At 48.2% G+C, this 23,634-nt stretch overlaps 1 protein-coding gene and 1 pseudogene across 2 annotated transcripts; both read left to right on the top strand.

The window, feature by feature from the left end:
* The first annotated feature begins 8,629 nt into the window (after window positions 1-8,629).
* On the top strand, window positions 8,630-10,523 carry LOC127295576 (taxadiene 5-alpha hydroxylase-like; annotated as a pseudogene).
* A 2,315-nt stretch (window positions 10,524-12,838) lies between these two features.
* Window positions 12,839-19,624, top strand: LOC127295574 (probable enoyl-CoA hydratase 1, peroxisomal). Of its 2 annotated transcripts, none has more exons than XM_051325544.2 (3): window positions 12,839-13,346; window positions 17,521-17,803; window positions 17,984-18,237. In XM_051325544.2, the coding sequence occupies exons 1-3, from the start codon at window positions 12,919-12,921 to the stop codon at window positions 17,996-17,998; spliced, it is 726 nt and encodes a 241-aa protein (XP_051181504.1). In that variant the 5' UTR covers window positions 12,839-12,918; the 3' UTR covers window positions 17,999-18,237. The 2 variants fall into 2 exon arrangements, with proteins under 2 accessions (XP_051181504.1, XP_051181503.1); XM_051325543.2 differs by lacking the exon at window positions 17,984-18,237 and adding an exon at window positions 19,386-19,624 and having other exon boundaries at window positions 12,840-13,346.
* Window positions 19,625-23,634: the final 4,010 nt, after the last annotated feature.

Genomic DNA, 23,634 nt, shown 5'->3' with positions numbered 1-23,634 from the left:
ATTTAAGTAGTACAGGGGAGGCACCTGGTATCCAATTGTCTGTTTCGATCCGCGTCGAGGAACCATCTCCAATACCCAAGCGAACTCTTGATCTCAGTATTTCACGGCCAAATTAACTGCTTCACCAAGCATACATCGACGATCTTGGCTGTTGTGCCTCCCAAATGTCGCAATTAGGGTAATATCTTCCTTTAATAACATGTACACGTAGAGAGGACAGATCTATCAACTGACGCCACCCATGACAGGCCAACATTGCTCGATTGAAGAGCTCTATATCCCAAAACTCCAGTCCTCCTCCCAGTGCCTTTGGTGTTGTGAGCCATGTCAGGATCTCCAAGGATCTCCAAGGCAGCTTCTTATTTCCATCATCTATTCCCCACCAATGATTTGCAATATATTTCGTCATATCCTCACAAGATGAACCCGGTAGTTGGAAATAACTCATAACATATAAGGTAATGGCTTGGATTACGAATTTTAGAAAAACTTCTTTTCCAACTCTAGACATTGGTCTATCCGAACAACCATTAATACGCTTCCACATGCGATCATACATATATCTGAAAGTGCTTACCGGTGACCGAACAACATCACTTGGCATACCCATGAAGTATGATTTAGTGCTTCTGCAGGTATCTCCATCTTCTGCATGACCGAATGTTTGACAGCATTAGGGCATCGGGGGCCAAAAAGGATGGATCTTTTGTCCATATTGATTTTTTTCCCAGACCACGCACAAAAAAGTATCCAGGGTGCTATGCATTGTGTTAACACTTCTTCTATCGCTGCGAGGAAATAATATATCGTCGTCGTGTGAGATTGGCCATTGTCGTAGCAGTTGTCTCTTCTCTTATAAGCCTAGACGCCACGACTCCTCCTCCATCATCCATTGCTTCTCCCGTCTCTGGTCGGCCTTGATGATGTTGTGAGAGGCGAGGAACATGATATATACGAGTGGAATTTTCCAATAAAAGTAGTTTTTCAGAACAAATGTTTAGGGTTTTAGTCATTGTCTTCCTTTTGGCACTCGTGTTCATGGAGACAACATCATCTTCAATAAGCATTATTAACACTTTTTTCAACATCGAGGGCTCCTTCCCAGCGTCAATGGTGATATTAAAAGATCAAATTTCTATAGGTATGGTCTTACATATCTTACTTCATCAGATCAATTTTGTAATTTTTCTCATGGTTTTCATGAGGACGATAGTTTTCACAATATTTGTCCCGGATTCTATGTGCTCAATAATGGTGATTCATGTCAAACTGAACTTCACTCGTCAGAGGAAAACAATGGACCTGATTGGGTTTAGTAAATATCAAATGACACCGACGACGATGAGAGTGATTGCATATGGTATTCTAATTGATAACACTGATAAGTATGTTCTCATTGGAGAAGACACAACCTTCAAGTGTGTTAGGAAGTTTGCACAGACAATGATAAGGTCTTTTGAGGTGAGTACCTAAGAGCTCCCAAAGATAAGGGCACACCAATTCTCTTGGTGATGAATGAAGCAAGAGGAAGCTTCCCACTGGAAACGGTTTTGCTCTCTCGGGTTGCCCCTCCAGGCGACTGAGAGGGCGAAACCCTAGCCCGCCGCCGCCCCTCCCCCCTCCAGGATCTCCTCGTCGCCCCCCAAGGCGCCGCCGGGCTAAGCCCGCGACGCCGGTGAAGGGGGCGGCGGGGATCTGGGCGCCCGCCTCCCCGCGCGTTCGCTAGCTGGAGGATCTCGCGCCGGGATTGCTTTGGTCGACGTCGCCATTCTGGGGCGCCCTCTGCTCCGTCGGCAGGTCTCTGGCCTGGCCGAAGGCTCGGGAGGTGCTCTACGGCGGTGGCCTCGGTGGGGCTCTGGGTTCTGAGGCGGCGGCCTCGTGTTGGGTGAGGGCGGCGTGGGCCTGCCGGCGGGCTCCGTCTGCTGATGCTGATTGCGCCTTGGCTACGCGGGTGGCGAGGCGCCGGTGGAAGGGACGCGGTGGGGAGATCGCCCCGGTGGTCTTCCACGCCGGATCTGGAGCTGTGGTCTTTCTGCGTCAAGATCGACCCTGCCCAACCCTGGACTTGCTCTGGTGGTTTGCTGCAGTTGGAGGTGGAGCGCTGGACCGGGGGAAACTCTTGGCCGACGGGGCGGCCACGAAGTCGTCGACGCTATTGGCGCCGATCTCCTTCCTGAAGGCGATTTCGAGGTACTCTATCCCCTCCCTGCCTAGCCTATCTCGGGTGAAAACCCAAAAGCCTCGGCTTGGGCGGCGGCGGCGCTCCGGCATCGTCCCCTTCCTGAAGGCGCCGCCTTGGGATGGCTAGGTCAGTGGTCGTGTTTTCGATGGTGGTTTTGGCTGTTGGGAGCGGGCGTCTTCTGTGTTGCAGGGCTGGTGCTGGCGCGGCGTTCTGCTTTCCCCGGTGCTCTCTGCCTTGGTGAGTGAGAAGGGAAGGGTCCCTTCTCCGGTAGCCGCAGTGATCCGGTGGCTGAGCTAGGGTGCCAACCATGGGCACTGGCACTTTCTTTCCTGCAGCTTCGGTGTGTTCTTTTCTGGCAGTTTGGGTCGCGACGTGGTGATGGGTGCTGTGGCGGTGGTGGCGGTCTCCGGTAGCGACGCGGTGAGGCGGTGGCCAGCGTCTTCCCAACCTCATAGCTTTGCCCAGGCGTGCTCAGGGTGAGCAGATCCCCCTCTTGACAGGTGCGCCGCCCCCCGATCCGGGGCGAGAAAACAGGGTGTTTTCTTCGGAGGTGGAGCGACTGGCATTGTGTTTTTCCTATGGTGTTCGACGATGGTACGAGTCCTCTGTGGCGTGCTTCCAGAACCTCGCTTCCTCTTCAGTCAGATCGCAGCGCGGGACAATGGCGTCGTAGATCAAGCTTCGCTTCAATGTCTTTTTATTTTTTAGTGCTTGTTCTTCGTCACCTGTAAGTTGTCTTTCAGCATTGTGTAAACTCTGGCCGTTGTGGGCTTTATTAATTTAAAGTCGGGCTCGTGGAGCCTTGAATCTAAAAAAAAATGAAGCAAGAGCGTGGCCAGGGATGCTATGGATCATTGACGTTATCCATTAGAGATGGAAGAATTTTCATGCAACATGGACAAGACATTTTTTATAATCCAGACTATCATACATGAAGTGATTGCCTCCGAAGACTTGTGGTTTTGGCACTGGGTTCTCCACCTCTTACAATGACACAATTGTTCTACACAAATCTTTTTATTTTCCTAGGCTTGCAAGAGGTGATCCTCAGACATGCAACTTCACCGTCAATGGCAATGGATATGAGATGGGGTACTATCTAGCTGATGAAATTTATCCTTCATGGTCAACATTTGTGAAAAAAACTAAAATTTATCAAGGTAAGAAGCAATCTAAGTGTTCCACATGTCAAGAATCTTGCCGGAAAGACATCAAGAGCTAGCTTTTTGTGTGTTGCAACCTCTTAGTTTGCCATTTTGCAAGGCCATGCGCGTTTTGTGGGAAAACAAATCCCTTGGTAACATCATGACGACTTCTCTAATCCTCCACAACATGATCACCGAAGATGAGAGGGATTGGACTTATACTTTGAGTATGAAATTGTACTCATGTGGAACCTCGTGGGAACCCGGACTCGATGCAAGCATTCGTTGAGGTGTAGTGAAGGATTGAAGATCGAGCTTCACATGACTAGCTTCGCCGATCTCGGTGAGCGCCAATGACAACTATTTGTGAGATAGTTAGTTGCTCCTATTTGTTCATGTCTATTCATGTTTACTCGTGTTTTATTCAAACCATTTGTTTCATCCGGGTACAACTTCATTGAATTTGAACTATTTTTTGTATGAGGTTCTGTTGAAGCATAAAAAGGTTTGATATATGTACCGATGTTAAACTTGAATTTTATAAAGATTTCTATTTTCGTGCTTTTCATTCGTTTGTTCTACTCAGATTTACTCAGATTTCTCCAGCCTCTAAACTTTTCATCACATTTTCTCAAACTCTTGTCTCAAAATCTCACAAGAAGGTCAAATCGATGTTGCCGTCGGCTCAATGGCAGTAAACGTTATTTTGATGTGTGGGGCCGTGGGGTGTGGGGCTACGTAGGACCATGTCTGGCTCCTCTGCCCCTGGGCAAATATCTAGCGTTTTACGTGATACCATGATACCAACCTTAACAATTTCAGTATATACGTCAAAAAATCTAAACAAAATTGTGGTTGTTCATAAGTTGTGTGTTTACATTTTCTAGAAATTTCATAACCAAATCCGAAGTACACAAAGAGAAACAAAAATGATAAATTGCTATGTGAATAGTGCTATTTTGTTTTTTCGTCTTTTTGTGACACTATTCATGGATTTGTCTTTTTTATGTCTCCGTGTGTATTTTGGATTTTGTTCTCCAAATTCTAGGATGATAAACACATATCTGGTGAACATACAAGTATTTATTTTGGAATTTTTTAATACTTGCAAATTTGAATTTCTTTGACTAGTATCATTGTATCATATAGAATTTGGGATCACTATATATATATATATATATATATATATATATATATATGCTCTGCCTATAGATGATTTGGGAAATAACATTTTCTCTCTCTACTCTCACAAATCTCAAGTCTCTCTTTTTGGAAACAAATGAAAGCACTTTCTGCCCCTCTCTCGCCCACATTATTTATTCTTTTTTTTTACCTAATTTGGCAGTAAATCTGGAGCAGTTTCTCTTTCTCTCTTGCTTACCTATACCTAATTTGGTAGAAAACGACTAAAAACAAATGCATATATAAGGTAATTTAGCAATTCATAATATAGGTTACTTACATCTCCCAACACACAATTTCAAGGGATTTGTAGTTTCAACAAAATGAACTGCTTAACAAGCAACAACACACACAGATAGAGACGGAGTCAACATGCAACAGTAACATATTCATAAACCCCTTCTTATCAGCTACAACCGCTGCCTATCCTTATTGCTACTCAGACCCATGTTCTTCGGCAGCTTGGGCTTGGGAGGCGGCATGCCACCCCTCTCAATGGTCAGGTTGTGTAGGCGACGCAGGTGAATTCCAAACGCCTTGGTGTTAGGCATGAAGGCATACTTGTTGACGTTATCTCCCACGCTAGGGCGGGTGGATCAAGGGGCTCTAGCATGCATCATGATGTTGGCGAAGTAGGTGCCAATAAACCTCTAGCAGAAGGGGCACTTGTACTCGTATCAATTCAGATGATCCTAATATGAACATGACAAAAAATAAATGAAACAAATTCAATTTAACATTGGACACACGTATGTATTCAAAGTTAGTGAATCAAAAGATCATGCACAACAAATTTGTACACACCACCGGTTCACTAACCCCACTTTGAACATATGAATCATTTAAGTGCATCATCGTGAAAAATCATCAAAGGCACAACCACAACCCCAAATCTTTAAAAATAACATAGTGAGTTTAATTATTTGCATGTCTAACTTGCATAAAATAACTAAATAAGTATAATTACTTGCATAAATTAACTGAGTGTGTTTACATACTACCTCTGTCCCAGTTCATAGGGCTTGCGCGGATCCTAGGTTGTCAATTTAACCAACATAATATTATTTGTATAATATAAAAATTATATCATTAGAAAGTAGAACATCTAAACTTTCTAGTGATATATATTTTGTAATACATATATTGCATTATCATTGTAGAATTTACGATCTAGGGACATGCGTAAGCCCCATGAACTGGGACGGAGGGAGGGAGGGAGTACTTACATAAATTAAGCGAGTGAGTTCAAAACTATAATCCCCAAATCTAAAAATATCTCAAAAATTACAGAGCCGCCCTAGCTAGGCCGGCTGGAACTGGGAGATCGGTCGGAGATGGTACGGAAAGACGGCGTGAGGAAGATAGGAGGATGGGTCAACTCTCGGGATGCTCGCATGGATAAGAGCATCTCCAGTCGCGTCCCCCAAACCGTCCCCCAAAGGGATTTGGGGCGCGCCGGACAAAAAAAGCGTTCCAGCCGCGTCCCCCAAAGCCCATTTTTGTCCGGCGCGGCCCCATACGGTGTCCGGCGCCCCGAGCCCGTCCCCGTCCCATAGGGGACGCTCCGGGGACGCCGGACACAACGAAATGAGAGGCGAGGAGGCGCGGGGCCGACGCGTCAGCGGCACAGGGAAAATTCGTCTCACACTCCCGCCAAATCGCGCCGCTCCCGCCAAATCGCGCCTATACCGCCGCGCACAGGCCTCCCAAAACACATCCCGCCGCCGATTCATTTCTCCTATCCCGCCGATTTCTTTCTCCCTCCCGCCGTCCACCCGCCGCCGCTACCCTCTCCCCATTCCATGGCGCCGCCGACAGCCCCCAAAAAGATGGCGAAGAAAGCGGCCAAGAAGCCGCCGGGCAATGCGACGATAGGGGCGAAAGCGCCGTTCGCGAAGCCGCGGAAGGCGCCGGCTGCGAAGAAGAAGCCTGAAGGAATGACCGACGATGAATGGCAGCAAGATTGCCTGCGCCGGAAGCTATCGACGGCGGAGCGGAAAGGACGGAGGGCGGTGGAGCTGGAGAAGAAGGCTCAGGCGGCGCGCCAGCACCAGCACGTAATGGCCGGGTGTATCGCCGCCACCAACGCGAGCCCATTGAGTACGTCCATGCCGGTGTACGTTCCCGGAGTGATCTCTCCGTCGCAAGCCGCCTTCTACAACGACGGCCCCTCCGCCACTCCCGGGTGCGTGACGCCTAACTTGTCGCCGCACTACCAGGATGCGCTGCCGCACGGCGGCTTCAACCCCAACAACCTCTACCTCCCGGCGTACGAGCAGCGCGAGCCAGGCCCCGGTCCGGACGGCGACCCTTTCACCGGCCGCAGGGGTCCGCTCGAATACGACGGCGCCGGTGCTGAGGAGGACGACGGGGTTGAGGAGGACGACGAGGAAGAGGAGGGGATGGAGGACGACGAGGAGGACGACGATGAGGACGAAGAGGGCGGCGACGAAGAGGACGACGAGGGTGCCGGTGACGATGAACTCGTGGAGGTAAACGCGGACGGCGTGAGGACGAAGAAGAAGAAGAAGAAGAAGAAGAAGGCGTCGGGCACACGAGGCCCGAAGTGGACGCCTCTGGAAGATCTTTGCCTGTGCGAGTCGTGGGCGACGGTGAGCCATGACTCCATCATCGGCGCCAACCAAAAAGGCGGGAAGTATTGGGCGAGGATCAAGACCGAGTTCGATGAGCGCAAGCTCATCAACAGCGACTACCAGAAAGTGACAATGAAGAGGAGCCAAAAGGCAATGTCGACGCGATGGGCCATCATCCAGGCGTCGGTGAACTCCTTCCATGGGTACCATCAGGACTTAGAGACCAGAGGCGATGGCGCGCCGACGTCGCCCAACTGGTACGACTGTTTCTTCCATAATCCGTAGCGCCCACATTGTGTTCGATGAAATGACTCTGCTTCCTTTGGTTAGTTTGATCGGGCCATGGAAATGTACGCCAAGAACTCGGAAGGTCACAAGCCGTTCGCGCTGATGCATTGCTATGGCAAGCTCAAAGTGAATGAGAAATGGCGGCTGACGCGCCTGTCGCTGTCCAAGGGGAAGGACGCCATTGATCTGGACGCGCCGCTGGCAACTTCGACAGGGCGTCCTACTGGCAACAAGGCTGCCAAGGCCGCCTTGGCCGACGCTGCGTCGTCTGAGAAGACGCAGGCGTCGATCACGAAATGCCTCGCCGACGTCTCCTCGACCTTTATCTCCCGCGACAAGAAGGCCGACCAAAGGTGGGCCGAGCTGCTCAAGAGGCAAGAGGAGAAGCTGGAGCTCAAGAAACGCAGGGACGACATGTCCCTGCTGAGAACGTCGACAGAGGGAATGTCTCCCCGGACGCGAGCGGCGTACAACTTCTTCAAAGGCCAGATCCTCGACGAGATCGAAGCCAAAATGGCGGCGGCGGACGCGGCGGCCCTGGCAGCGGCATCGGCATCGGCGGCGGCGCGCGCAAGAAGAAGAGCAGCCGACGCGTCTTCTCTGCTACACCTGCGTCGGCCTCCGCGTCGGCGACGGAGCAGACGCACCATGCACAGGAACAGGCAGATCGCGACGAGGTCGTCGTGCTCGACGGGCCTGCGTCGACTCAGGACACGACGCCGTCGACCAACCCCTTCTTTTGATCCCAGTACTTTGATCGATCGCCGCTACTCTGATCGCGACGAATCGGCGGGAAAGATCTCTTTTGAATGCATCTATTTGAATTTCTGATTGGGGCCGGCGTTTGGGGGACGCGGCTGGGGAGCGACGTCCCCCAAACGCGGCACGAACAAAACACGTCCCCCAAACGCTCGATCCGGCGCCCTTTGGGGTACGGTTTGGGGGACGCGACTGGAGATGCTCTAAGAACCTCGTGAGTGGGGTTCGTTCGTTTTCGGACGTAGTGGACCACAAGATTTGATCGATTCAATGGCTGCATATCCGGAGGTTGCTAGCGTCCATGGCCTGAATACAATCTTTTACCCTTCTATAAACAAGCTGCCAATAGGAAAAATGCCGATGTATGCTGAAATCTGAAGAAAAAAGAGAATCTCACTGTTAAGTCGACTCAATCGGTCCCTCCTACTCTATATATTCGTAAGCCTCGTTTGAAATTTATCATAACACACGCACTCCATTCTCCAATGGATTATTTATCTATAGTCGTTGCACTCGCTGTCACGGTTTCATCCATAGCCATCATTCACCTCCTAACCAGAGTAAAGAAGCCATGTCCGGCCAACCTGCCCCCGGGCTCCCTCGGCCTGCCGGTGATCGGGCAGAGCCTCGGCCTCCTCCGTGCCATGCGTAGCAACACCGACGACCAGTGGATACGGGACAGGATCGACAGGTACGGGCCGGTGTCGAAGCTGTCGCTGTTCGGCACGCCGACGGTGCTCATTGCAGGGCCGGCGGCCAACAAGTTCGTGTTCTTCAGCAGCGCGCTGGCGACGCAGCAGCCCCGGTCCGCCCAGCGGATACTCGGCGGAAACAGTATCTTCGACCTCCACGGCGCCGACCACCGGCGCGTCCGAGGCGCGCTGCTGGAGTTCCTCCGGCCGGACATGCTCAAGATGTACGTGGGGAAGATCGACGGCGAGGTGCGGCGCCACATCGAGGAGAACTGGGCGGGGCGCGCGACCGTGACGGTGATGCCGCTGATGAAGAGGATGACGTTCGACATCATCTCCGCTCTGCTCTTCGGCCTCGAGCGCGGCGACACACGGGACACCCTCTCCGGCGACTTTGCGCGCGTGATGGAGGGCGTATGGGCCATCCCGGTGAACCTGCCTTTCACGGCGTTCAGACGGAGCCTCAAGGCCAGCGGCAGGGGTCGCCGGGTGCTGGAGGGGATCACGCGGGAGAAGAAGGAGAAGGTGGAGCAGGGAAGGCGTCAAGGAACAGCGACCTCGTCACCTGCCTGCTCAGCCTGACGGACGAGCATGGCGAGCGGGTCCTGACCGACGAGGAGATCGTCGCCAACGCCATAGTCGCCCTCATCGCCGGCCCCGACACGACGTCCATCCTAATGACGTTCATGGTCCGCCAGCTCGCCAATGATCCGACAACCCTCGCCGCCATGGTCCAAGGCAAGTAACCATTTGACTCCACTTACACGTTTGTGCATACGGCAAAAACAATCCATGGTCATGCTGTGATCTGTCTCGTGACACAGAGCATGAAGAGATCGCCAAGAACAAGGCTGACGGAGAGGCTCTCACCTGGGAAGACCTGGCCAAGATGAAATTAACGTGGCGAGTCGCGCAGGAGACACTTCGCACCGTCCCTCCCATCTTCGGCAACTTCAGAGTAGCACTCAAGGATATCGAGTTCGACGGCTACTTCATCTCCAAAGGATGGCAGGTCATCTCACCGTAGCATCACCCTTGTCGATGAACTGAAGACACAAACTAACTTTTGCCGTTTTTCAGGTGCTTTGGACAGCAAACGTGACGCACATGGACGCGAGCATCTACCACGAGCCGGCCAAGTTTGACCCGTCCCGGTTTGAGAACCAGTCAGTATCGGCGGTTCCGCCATGCTCCTTCGTCGCCTTCGGCGGTGGCCCGAGGATATGTCCCGGGATAGAGTTCTCTAGGATGGAGACGCTGGTCACCATGCACTATCTGGTGAGGCACTTCACATGGAAGCTCTGCTGTCAATCCGACACTTTCGTCAGGAACCTCTTGCCGTCCCCGCTGCATGGCCTGCCCATCGAAATCGAGCACAGGACCTCTGCTTGACCGGCAATCAGAACTGGTAACTCTACGTCTATACCAGTATTGAGGTCGGTCGCGTACAAACATAGCAGCATCAGATCTCTGTCGAAAAACGGAATAGGAAAAGGACGCAGCTAATTCCGGTCAACCTGGAATTAGCTTAATTCCCGGTCATCTGGTTTCATGTGTAATTCATGTGCAACTAGGGCAAAAGATATGCAATTGCATATGCATGTGCAATTACACATCCATGTCTAATTCTCGTGTGCACGAATTACAATGCAAATTTAACGGTTGTTGAGTTGATCTAGAACTAACTTGATTTCCGGTCAACCTGGAATTATCAAAAGTTATAGGAAAATGTACTACTTCCTTCGTTTACTATTATAACATGTTTAAGATATATCAATATCGACTAGATATAGAATGAAATAAGTAACCTACACCCTCGAACGGTTCTAGATACATGCAATGAAATAAGGTGTGTTGCTATCTCCCCGCAAGAGCCAATCCTCTCTTCATCTCCGGCGCTAAAAATTCTCTTCATTATCAAGAATTTTAAGTAATTCCTGCTGTATCTGAACTTTTCTTTTTATTTGATCTGCAGACAACTTTCTAGATTCTTCCATTAACTCTAGGTCATTCGATTCTGCAGTGATATCTTTCTTCCCCTTTATATAGCCAAAAATTCTCTTCATTCTCAAGAATTTTAAGTAATTCATGTTGTATCCGAACTTTTCTTTTTATTTGATCTGCAGACAACTTTCCAAATTCTTCCATTAACTCTAGATCATTCAATTCTGCAGTGATATCTTTCCTCTTTATATATTTTCCCCTCAAATTAACTCCCCACCCTTTCAAACAATTCTTGACAATTTTCATCTTTTTCTGCATTTTTTCTAAGCTGTTTCTGGCCACCACAAGCTGCATCCAGATCCTATTCACCTTATCTAGAAAATTTTCTTCTAGGATCCATCTTTTTTCAAATCTAAACTCTCTGCAACACTTAGTTTTTGCCTCCATTGTATCCAGAATTGAAGGATTATGATCAGAAACATCCAAGTTTATGAACAGTAGTGAGAGGGAAAATATCCTCCCAAGAACCGCTCATCACGAATCTGTCAAGCTTCTCAAGAGTGGGATCTGCCTGATTGTTTGACCAAGTGTATTGACCTCAAGAAATGTGAATCTTCCTGAGAGCACAAGTATTTATAATAGAATTGAACAAATCAGACCATTTATTGCATCTCATCAACTTATTTTTTTAGAGGAAAATCTTAGGATATTGAAATCTCCCCTACTAACAAGGGGAGGGCTTCATTGCTATAGACATTTCCCAATTCAATACGGAAATCTTCCTTGTCACAAATCTGATCAGCACCATAAACAATAACCAAGTACCATTTTAGATTCAACTTCAGATCCATCAAAATTACATTGATATAAAATTTTGCAACACTTGTATCACAAATGGTAAACCTGGCAACCTAAAACCACCCAGGATACCACCACTTCTCCCAATGGAATTAACCCACTTCCAATCAAACTCACCTCTGGGATCAATCTTCCTGAAAAAGAAGGAGGATAATCTTTCTTGATGGTTTCATGTAAACCAATAAAGTCCAATTGTTGATCTTTCAGCAGGCCAGATAGGAAAATTCTCATGTCACTCTTACCATTAAAGTTGCTTCTATCATATATATTTTGGATTTTTCTTCCTATTCCTGGTTCCAGCAATAATACCACACAAAACGTGGTCATTGAGTGCCTTCACCGAGGCAACACTTGATTTAGACTGTGCCCTTCTAGTGGCATCACCTGATTTAGCTAGTGATCAACTCATTATCACCTTACAAGAAGTTTTTATTCTCTTTTTTTCCTCCTGGATACAACAGGTGTAAAACCCTCCTCATCATCATGGGCATCACTCATTCCCAGCAAAATAATCTGCCTTGTTTCAACAGGATCAGTGGCCACATGTTTGTTTTGTGTATCTACAATAGCATGTCTAGCAATTTCCAAATCTTTCAAGTAATTGATTTTTTCAAGGACAAAAGAATCAGCACTAACATCCATTTCCAAAGCTCTAGCATAGATAACATCATCATCTAATATTGCGAGTGAAAGATTAGCCTCCACATTATTTCTAGCCCTTGCATTAATTCTTGTTGATTGTAAATCAAGAGATTCAATTCTAGCACTCATCCTGGAGATTTAGGGCTATTGCTCACCACCACCTGCACCAATAGTAGTTTCTGATTTTTGTCATCACCAAGTGGATCACTGTTAAATGTCAAATGGAGGATTATCAACTTGTGACAAGGATTTTCGATTGTCTGGTTATGACAAAGACCTCAGTCCCGATGTCAGTTCTGGCAAAATTCCGCTGGGACGCCCCTCCTCGATTCGCCCCTATTCCATTGCCGTGCCCGCTGGAGCTCGCTGCGGCCCGGCGCGAGTGGCTGACAGCCTGACATGGCCGCCGCCGCAAGCTCGCCACGCTCGGGTCGGGAGGGAGCAACCTCCGGAGCAAGCAGGTCGCGTTCACGCAGACCACGTAGAAAAGCCCTGATTTCAGGAACCGACAGAGAAGGCATTGAATGGAGTAGGACCAGAGTCTTAAAATGACGCTTGCAGTTTTGCACAGACATAAAGCGGCCAGCTACCCAGCCTAATCGAGACGCTAACCCAATTCGCCCACCAGATTGATGGCCGCCTCGTCCTCGTTGCCGGACTCCGGCGACCTCATCCTGGTCGAGCCAGCGAGGCCGGGATCACAGGTCGCCGTGGTGACCATCAACCGCCCCGACGCGCTGAACGCGCTGACGCGGCCGATGATGGTCTCCCTGGCCGCGGCTTTCCGACGACTGGACGCCGACGACGGCGTTGCCGCGGTGGTGCTCGCGGGGCGCGGCCGCTCCTTCTGCTCCGGAGTTGACCTGAAGGCGGCGGAGGAGGCGTTCAAGGGCGACGTGAACGACCCCGCCGCCAACCCCGTCACCCAGATGGAGCTCTGCCGCAAACCAATCGTCGGCGCCGTGGCCGGGTTCGCCGTCACAGCGGGGTTCGAGATCGCCCTTGCCTGCGACCTCCTCGTCGCTGGCCGCTCGGCCAAGTTCCTCGACACCCACGCCAAGTAAGCTCTACTCGCACACTTATTTCTCCCATTCTCTCCGAGGCACTAGGACTGATTCTTGCGAGATAATCACTCCGACCTCGCTGTTCTTGCAAATAGAATTACTACGTTGTGAGTGTCGTGGCAGAAATATCCTTCTAGTTAAAAGTTGGTGCTATTTTTTTTTTTTTTTTGAAGCTTTCACCGCGGGGGGAGAGGATCCCCACCTGAATATATTGCATCAAGAACTGTTTTGTTGATTACAGAGGGAGAGGTAGTCAAGCCACAGGTCGGCGTGTACCCTCATTTCCGCTTTCTTGAAGCGGTGGGACCATAGAGTGAAGTCTGAAATAATGTTGCTAAGTGTCGTCGCCGCTGTTTGATCAACCGCTCTGAACACTTTGGCGTTTCTGGCATCCCAAATCTTCCATAGTATAGTGAGGGCGACAGAGCTCCATATCGAGGAGGGGAGGTTGTGAGGTAGCGGCGAAGACCATATGTCTGAGAAGGTGTTGGCATTTGGTGTAATGGCCAGGCGCCTCCATATCGCTGCCGATGCTGGACAGTGGAAGAACAGGTGTGAGCGGTCCTCGACTGGTGCTTGGCATCTCGGGCATTCTTGCGATGTGATGATGTGCTTGTGCAGCAAGTTTGCCCTTGTGTTGATCCTATCCAGGTGTAGCAGCCACCCAAACACCTTGATCTTTTTTGGCACCTTGGAGCTCCAAATGTGTGAGGCGTCTGGATCTTGGAGCTGGCTTTGGATGTGCATGCTGCTTTGGTGGAGAATGGCGATCCATCTAGCATCGTTCTTGTGTCCTGTTCGTCGGTGAGGTGCACCTCCTGCGGCAGAGTAGAGAGAGAGGCAAGTTGCTGGGACGCTGCATTGGTTAGTCTACACCGTAGGCCAGCCGATATATCATTCTGCAAAATGTCACATACGAATGCATGGGTTTGTGTATGGTGGGAGTATAGAGCGGGGTAGGCTGTAGCTAAGGTTTCTGGGAGGAGCCAGTTGTCATGCCAAAAAAGAACTGATTTACCATTGTTTGCAATGCGAGTGGTTATCTGTAGGAGTGTGTCCAAGTGTTTGGCAATAATTTTAGTAAGGTAGGATGGGTTTGAGGCTGCAAATGGATTTGTTGTCTGAGATAGTATCCATTGTTTCCATGGTAGATTTTGTGAATGCAAGAATTTGAAACAAAAGTTCAGCAGAAGGCAAACATTCTGTGCTTTTAAATGCTTTGCGCCAAGACCCCCTCATGTAGTCGGAACACATAACTTATCCCACGCAACGAGGCATTGAGAGCCCGTACATGTTTCTTCAGCAGCCAGAAAAAAGCTCTACGATGAGCATCGATAGTTTTAAGTACAGAGATGGGAATGAGGAAGGAAGACATAAAATATGTTGGTAGAGCATCAAGAACCGCGGAGAGGAGTACAAGCCTCCCCCCTTTTGATAGGAGGGTGGCACACCATCCTGCAAGGTATCTGTCGCAGCTGTCAATGATTGGTTGGAAGGCTGAGGCCGGTAATTTAGTGGAGGATTGTTTTGTCGAAGTTGATGGAGAGTCCAGTGGCTAGGGCAATGTTATCGAGGATTTCCTTTAGGTTTTGGGCAGCTGTTGGTGTGGCTATGACAATGATGAGGGTGTCGTCCGCGTATTGCAGCACATGGCATGGGATATCGTCAAGGAGAAGGTGTGTTAGGAGACCGTCTCGGCAGGCAAAGGTTATTAGTTGTTGTAGGACATCTGCTACTGTAATAAATAAGTATGGTGAAAGTGGGTCGCCTTGGCGAAGCCCTTGTTTACAGTTAATCCAATTGCCTGGCACTCCGTTGACAAGAACCGCTGTTTTGCCTATGTGTAAAAGTTTTTGGATCCAAGAGACGAATTTTGGCGGGAATCCCCGGTGTTTCAAAATTTTGATGAGTGAATCCCAATTAATTGAGTCGAATGCTTTCCGAAAGTCGAGTTTGATGACTAAAGTAGGAGCATTTCTTTTGTGGCAGCAGTTAGGATGTTAGCTGCAAACACAAAATTTTCAGAAATGCATCTCCCTCCAATAAATCCTGTTTGGTTAGGGTTCACTAGAAGCGGGATTATTTTCTGGAGCCTATTAGTGAGGGTTTTGGCAATTGCTTTGATGGGGCAATTTTGCAAGGAAATTGGCCCGAATGCATCTGGTGTTCGTGCATTTTCTTTTTTTGGGATAAGGACCATGTATGCTCTGTTGAGGCCGTCCAAGTCGATTTATCCGTTATGAAATTGTTGGAAGAGGGCGAGGATTTTTGGTTTGATGGCGGTCCAGAATTTGCGGTAGAAACTCGGCCCGAAACCATCTGGGCCAGAACTTGCTGAGGCGTTCATGTCAAAGAAGGCGAATGTGATCTCCTCAGAGGAGAAGGGAGCATCTAGGTGGCGTAGGTGGTGGTGAATGGGTTGATATATGTCGTGGAGATGGAAGTGCCAAGTTGCATTAGAGGAAGTGCCAAGTAATTGAGTATAATAGGAGGTTAGGATGTCTGATTTTTGCGAGTGGTTGGAGAACTCTACGCCGTTTTGCTCGATTGTTGAGATCTTGTTATTCCTGAGATGGTTTGAGGCACAAATATGGAAATATTTTTGTGTTTTCGTCGCCGTAGATCGCAAATTTAATTTTTGATCGTGTCTTCCAATTATACATGTGCATTTCTCGGGCCGGGCCGACCAAGGCCCGACGGGAAAAATCTCGGCCCAGGCCCGGCCCGACCGTCGGGCCGAAAATATTGGCCAAGCCCGGCCCATAGCAGTGAAAGCCCGTCGGGCCTCGGGCCGGGCCGCTTCAGTAAATGGCATATAATCACGGCCTAGGCCCGGCCCATCCTGACCATCGGGCCAAAAAATTAGGCCCAGGCCCGGCTCGGAGACATGGTCGGGTCGGGCTTGGCCCGGGAATTTCGGGCCGGGCCGACCGGGCCAGGCTGCCCATGGCCGCGTATACTTCCAATGGTCAACCCTGGATCGTATGGCCCGGCGTAGAGTTTTTATGACGACGTGTCTGAGGTTGAATTCAGGTTTTGAAAGTTGTCTATGTTCCTCGATTAAATCAAGGAAGGAGATAACATATTTGCAATTAGCTTCGGCCAGGTGGTAAGGGAGTAGATTTCGTCTCCACGATTTGAGCGCGAATCTGGATTTTTTAAGGTTTGAAACTAGCCGGCGGCCCACGTCTGGGTTTGGTTGCTCGGCGGCCCATATAGCGTGAACGATGTCTCGACAGGCCTGGTGGGCGGCCCAAGAATTTTCAAATCTGAAAAAGGCGGGACGAGGGACGGAGGTGGAGATTGAAGCGACAATAGGCACGTGATCGGAGACGAAGCGAGTAAGAGAGGAGACTGATGAGTTTGGAAATGTATTAGCCCATTCAAGATTGATGAAAGCTCTATCAATTTTTTGGAGCTTTGGATTTTGTCTGTTGCTTGACCAGGTAAACGCTAAGCGGTAGTTCGATTAGGGAAAGTGAATTGATGGTGTCATTGAAACTATTGGCTTCGTTTTGCCTGAAATTGTTATGGTTTTTGTCCGTTGAGTATCTCATTAGGTTGAAATCTCCAAGAATAATCCAAGGTGTGGATGTTGCTGGTTCAATAGATTTTAGTTCATCGAGGAAAGATTGTTTGAGGGCGTGTTCGGTTGGGGCATAGACATTTGTGACACAAATTTCATTGGGAGATAGGTAGGTGTGAAGGCAGATTATTAGGGTATACGCTGTCCGTTGGGTAGATTGCAGGGAGAAAAGGCGTGAAGAGAACGCGTTGATCATGCCACCGCATGTACCATTGGATGGGAGGAGTTCAAATTGGTCACATAGGTGAGGGAGGAATGATTTTGCCTTAATTCTATCGCAGTCATTTAGCTTAGTCTCCTGTAGTAGTGAAGTTGGTGCTATTTTGCGAATAGGGTTAACCTTTTTCTGTATGGTGGTGTGATTCTTGTAAAGCTGCCACGCTCGGGTTTCAGGAAAATGGGAAAAAACACTAGAAGCTTTTGTGGTACAAAATTAATCTTCCAACTTAGTAGGGGGAAAGCCGGAATTGATACTGAAGCTTATTTACTCCTACTGTCCTGCTACCTATAATGATAAATCCTGCTAAGATACATTACAACCTCCCATGTTGCTTCCTAATCAACCTTTGGACAATCTGGTGTAGGGTTGGGATATTTCCTTCTTGGGGTCTTTCACAGAAGCTCTCCCGTTTCATTGGGCCGAACAGAGCACGAGAAGTGTCACTAACTTGCATGCCTATCACTGCTGAAATGGGGGAGAAGTGGGGACTCGTTAACCACATTGTTGAAGACAGCCAGGTGCTGAGTAAGGCCATAGAGGTCGCTGAGGCCATTGCGAGGAATAACCGCAATCTGGTGATTCTATACAAGTCAGTTATAAATGATGGGCTTCAGCTGGACATGAAACATGCCCGAGCTCTTGAAAAGGTGCGAACTTAGAACATGCATGTCATAGCATATTTCTGTACTAGCTTAATGTACATTGTGCGATCAATTATTTTTGCAAACACGTATATATGTTGTTTTGAATCTAGTTGTTGCTCAAGTTAGTTAAGTTTGATTTAATCGTGTGCACAATTATAACAAATATGACATAAATATACTTAGGAATTGACAGGATGATCGTCTGCCGCAGCCACTTGTGTTTTCCTGGCTATGATTCTTGAAGATGGATATGTCTTTTGTACTAGTTCTTCTTGGGATTGGAAACAAGAAGAACTGGAGATTTCTTTATTCGTATTCTATTATTCTGCGAGTGCACCCTTCTCTCGTTATTCCACTAGAAAGATCTTTAATAACTAATTCCAGATATCATTGTAACTTATAACATCATGTAAGATGATGACAGTTTTTTAAGGTTAGCCTACCTCCCATAGTGATATGATTCACCAATAACACCAGAAATCTTCTGTGATCTTCCTGGGGAGTTCTTTATCTGGCATGGTCGGTCTTGAATAAGTTTTGGGAAAAGGAGACAATTGGACATCCCATAACGGAAATGATAGAACCACTCTCTTCACCCGTCACCTTCGGATCTATTGATCAAACCAACAATACAAACTCCCTAGGAAAATAAAGAAAATACATCGAGGTTCAGAGGGTGCGATCGTTTTCTTCATCCCGAATTGGTTGATGGCGTGATGCTGCCTCTCCATCACTGAAGCCAACTAGTCTTTGTTGATCACATACGAGAAGTAATCTAGGTCAGGGTCCTACCGGACCAACGCCTTGGATGAAAAACCGTCGAAGCCACGGCCACTGGAAGATCCATATATCCATGATCCCAACCTACAAAAACCTTGCAGACCTCACGCCGGCGCCCGAGGCCGCACGGCCCACTGCCCACACCAACATGATAGAGAGGGGGCTAGAGGACTAAACTGCAAAGACAAACCCTAACCTCACCAACCAAATAGTTCAGTAGTAATCTATGCCAACGTGGCATCGACTTCGACGTAGCCGACATTGTCAATATGGAGAGGCTCGTGAGAAATTATTTGCAAGAACAACATTGTTCTAATGAAGCAACACCGTGTAGCCCTACGGAAAGCCCCATATGGTAGATTGGGGCCTCCCCACACTCCCAAGGTGGTGGAGCCGTTGAAGGAGGAGGGGGCGGCGAGCTACTGGTGGTGGATGGTGTGGCCGCGAGGTGTGCCTAGAAAGTCGCCTCTCTAGGGTTTGGAGAAGAGAGGACGAGTTGTAATTGAGTCCTATTTAGTACTAGTGGGAAATGCTTCCAGTATCTTTTTAAGAATCTCGGCTTAGTTTTCTGTGGACCCTTAACCACAACATGTTCATGAAAAACTTGGTGAACTTACGATATATTTTGTGCAGACTTAAAATGTTTTTTTGGTAATAACAACAAATTATTCTAAGTGAATATTGTGCTTACCGGTTTTGATTGGAAACAGAACAAATAAATATGAATTTCCTTGTTGTTTCTAACTTTCTGTATTGGTCACTGAGGACAGCCGGCCCTCTTATGTTAGCATTGCTCTGGTTTCAGGAAAGAGCTACCAAATTTTACAGTGACATGACAAAGGAGCAATTCGCAGACATGCAGAAGTTTGTGCAAGGCCGGGGATCTACATCAAAGTTGTAGATGCATTGTTCTGTATGTGTGTATTGATATAAAAAAAAATATCAACTTCTATGTATACAGCTACAGTGTGGTGATCTGATTAACTTTAAATGTAAGACGAAGTGAATCTTCCAGTAATAGTAGTACTTTTCTTTTGCGTGGAATTCAGAGTGCTTTATTCAGCTAAAACAGAGACCGAATAAATAATCAGCTTGAAGGCTGGCTACCAGAAAGTCAGGGATACAATCTAGCCAGCTGCTGCTCACCATCAGTGTTCAAGCTAACTTAGTACAAAGATGAGCCAATTGATTAGCTGACCTGGGAATATGCCCAATTAAAAAAAATGAAAACTACCAACTAGCTCTCCAATTCTTGTAGAACTGGCGCCACTGTATTCTAGCATGCCATGCCTCTCCACACAATCTGTCTCCATCACCACATCAGGGTAGCCTCGTTGTTTAGCAAAAGTGACACCATCACGTAGTGCCAGTACTTTGGAGATGAGAGGATCAGTATTACCTGAGTAGGGTTTACTCCATGCTCTAAGATAGGCTGCAGAAGATCTTGAAACACCTCTCGCCCCCTCCCTTGCGAGCTTTCATTGACAAACCACCATCTGTATTAATCTTGATCATATTTTTATCTGGTGGTCGCCATCTATAGCCAGGTAAAATCACCACATCTCTTTTCGGAATTTCAAGAACTGCGAGTTCTTCTTTGGCCATCTTCACAGACCGAACAGATTGAAACTTCCCTTATCATGTGTCGAGCTGTTTCAAGAATTCTAGATCACCCATATAATTGTAATTATTTTGGCTCGATCTGAATCATAAAACCACATGTCACTAGTTATGCCACGTGACCAAGTATGAGGACGAAATTTTTGCAACACAAAATTCATCCAGAACTAGGCTTATTCCCAGAACTTCCGTCCATGCTCCCATTTGATCAAAGCGTGCATAAGAGCATCTTCAACAGACGCGCTATATAGACCGCGCGGCATAAAAACGTCCGATATAGCGCGCGCGGGACAGAATGTGGCGCTCCAGCAGGCGCGGTAAACGGCGCGGCGCTGTAAAATTTTAGGGCGCGCGGCTTTTTGCACAATCCGGAGCGGCATATCTGGCGCGTCGGCTACAGCGCGCGGCATCGCTCGTCCAAGCGCGAAAAAGCCAACGGCTGGAAAATTCCTCCCCCGCGCCCGCGCCTTCATTTCCCCACCTACCGCCGGCGCGAAATCCAGCCGCCGCCCCCGCTTCTGCGCGCCGCCGCGTCGTAGATCCGCGTCGCCCGCACCTCCTCCTGGCAGCGGCGGACGCTCCGCCGCGCTGTGTCGCTCGCGCGGCCGTCAGCGACGAGTTGTAGCCGGCGGTCATTCTCCGCGGCCCCCTTCGCGCCGCCGTCGCGTTCTCCTCCGCGCAGGCGTCGACATGTCGTCCTCGTCGTCCTCGAGCTTGCTTGCAACATGGCGCGCCCATGGTGCTCGCCCATTTGCTCGCAAGGTATGAACCTCCGCCGGCCGGCCTCTATTACTCGCCAAGTAGCTACAATAGTTTATAGTGAAGTAATTTCATACATATGTTTGTAGAGTTCCTCATATGATTCATCGGATGACGAGTTCGACCAAGAAGAAGAGGAGAACATATCGATACTATTAGCATACCGCGCCGTTAAGAGGCCAAAATTTGGTGGATCGGTGTTCGGTAGACAGAAGTTGTGGAGAGAAAGGATTGAAGGGCATGAGAAGTTGATGCGGTCGTATTTCAATGAGAATCCGATTTTCCCCGAAAGCTATTTTCGGCGGCGTTTCCGGATGAGTCTCAACTTGTTCAGGCACATTGCAACGGAGGTCACCAAATATGATCGTTTCTTTGAGCAAAGGAGGAATGCCGCCGGAGAACTTGGTCATAGCACATATCAAAAGGTGACCGCCACCTTGCGTATGTTGGCATATGGTATACCGGCGGATCTTATTGATGATCATTTGGCCATGGGAGAGAGCACTTCTATCTTGTGTGTGAAGCGCTTTGTCGTTGCAATTGTCAATGTCTTTGGCTCCACATACTTGAGAGCCCCCAATGCTCAAGACACGGCAAGGCTTTTGGAGATCAACGCCAACCGGGGGTTTCCCGGTATGCTTGGTTCCATTGATTGTATGCATTGGAGTTGGAAGAATTGTCCAGCGGCATGGCATGGACAATTCAAAGGCTACAAGAAGGATGCCACCATAGTACTTGAAGCGGTGGCCGACCAAGAGACTTGGATATGGCATGCTTTCTTTGGAATGCCCGGATCTTGCAATGACATCAATGTTCTTCAACGGTCACCACTAATGATAAGACTTGCAATGCGGGAAGGTCCATTGGTGGAGTTTGAAGCAAATGGCCACAAGTACAACTATGGCTACTTCCTCGCCGACGGCATATATCCAAGGTGGCAAACATTTGTGAAGCCAATTATTCAACCAAGAGGTAAAAAGCAAACTCAATTCCACAATGCACAAGCGGCGGCTAGGAAAGATGTAGAGAGAGCATTTGGGATTTTGCAAGTCCAATTTGCCATTGTTAGAGGACCGGCTAGATTTTGGGATCAAGAATGCCTTTGGTATATCATGACCGCTTGTGTAATCATGCACAACATGATTATAGAGGATGATCGCGGAAAAGATGTGGATCATACCCACTACGACTTGATGGGGGTTCCCGTGCAAGTGACGAGGTCCGCACATAGGATTGCCCGATTCATTGCCTCATACCATGCCATTCGGTGCAACGACACACATGATGAGCTTCAAAAAGATCTCATGGAAGAATGGTGGAATTGGAATGGACAACAATAGTTGCATATTTGTTGTATTTGTTTGAAAACTATGTGTTGTATTGTCTCAAAACCATGTTGTATTGTTGTATGTTGGACGTGTTGTATTTGGTGTGAAGTATTGTTGTGAACAATGTATTGTATTTGGATGGTACAATATATTTGTGAATTTTTATATATTGTTTGATCTTCTTGGATGCATACTTGTTTGTGTTTGTTGTTTGCGCCGCGTCCGCGCACTGCAAAATGGCGCGTCCGGCGGAGGTGCTATTTTACCGCGCCAACGCGCGCTGCAAAATGGCGCACCCGGCGGAGGAGAAATCGATCCGGCGCGAGGCAAAGGTATAGCGCGCGCAGATTTTTGCTTTTAGCGCGCCGCGATATAGCGCGCCTGCTGGAGATGCTCTAAGAACTTCGTCTGCATCAAGGCAAATTTTGCATCTGCCAATTGAAGCAATATGTCCATGCTTCAAGATAGATTCAACCCGGAGAATATCGCGAAGAACCCTCCACCAGAATACACGTACTTTTGGCATAAAAATCAATTTCCAGAGAGGCCACATATGTTTTTTTGGATTCTGAAGTTTCGCTTATCGCCCCTCCGTCTAGAGCTGCAAGCTCGCTGCAACTCATTAGAAATAGATATGTCTCTTAAGAGAACAGGCTTACAGGCCCGGAAGTCATCACCACCTTCATACCTTAACGGGATATTCAAAATAGCACCCGCTTCTGGTGTAATGAAGTCTCTTCTTACCATATCAATATTCTAGCATCCTTTTTCTTGACCAAATAGGTCGGGTACTGTATTATGATCCTCCTTTTCATCTTCCTCTCCAAGTTGCATCGACGGCTGCATTGTCTGGATCCTAGGGATCCACTTATCATTCCAAATAGTAATTGAGGAACCATCACCAACTCGCTTGATAAGCCCCAATTGAAGGACATCTTTTCATGCAACAATTGCTCGCCAAGCAGTTGCATGCAGAAGCCCCAATTGAAGGGCATCTCTTCTTGCAACAATTGCTCGCCAAGCAGTTGCATGCAGAAAATCGGTATATGGGACTATCTACCTTTAATAACTCGGGAGCAAAGCGTGTCATGGTTGGACACAAACCGCTAGCCATGCTTGCCCAATGATGCCAAATTAAAAAGCCCAAAGCTCCCGCATTCCCTCTTTTAGATTAGGTGTCGTAAGTATGTTCCTAGAGACCCGATGCAAAGAATGATGGTCCAAAGAATTACTTCACCGGTATTTCTCAATAATGAACATCAAGGTTTTGTAAACTTTCTTTGTCACTTCAAAGCAGCTCATACCGTTAGTGGGAATCACCAGATTAGCAGTTTTCAGAAACACATC

Source organism: Lolium perenne, chromosome 4 (assembly GCF_019359855.2).
Source record: "Lolium perenne isolate Kyuss_39 chromosome 4, Kyuss_2.0, whole genome shotgun sequence".
Taxonomy (NCBI): Eukaryota; Viridiplantae; Streptophyta; class Magnoliopsida; order Poales; family Poaceae; genus Lolium; species Lolium perenne.
This window is presented reverse-complemented; position numbering and strand designations above follow the sequence as displayed.

What these genes read in the sequence shown, in the direction of transcription:
- LOC127295574 (XM_051325543.2), top strand. Translation starts at nt 12,919, where the DNA reads ATGGCCGCCTCGTCCTCGTTGCCGGACTCCGGCGACCTCATCCTGGTC. An exon ending in TTCCTCGACACCCACGCCAA is followed by an intron (nt 13,347 to 17,520) that starts GTAAGCTCTACT and finishes AATCTGGTGTAG; the next exon opens with GGTTGGGATATTTCCTTCTT. An exon ending in ATGCCCGAGCTCTTGAAAAG is followed by an intron (nt 17,804 to 19,385) that starts GTGCGAACTTAG and finishes CTCTGGTTTCAG; the next exon opens with GAAAGAGCTACCAAATTTTA.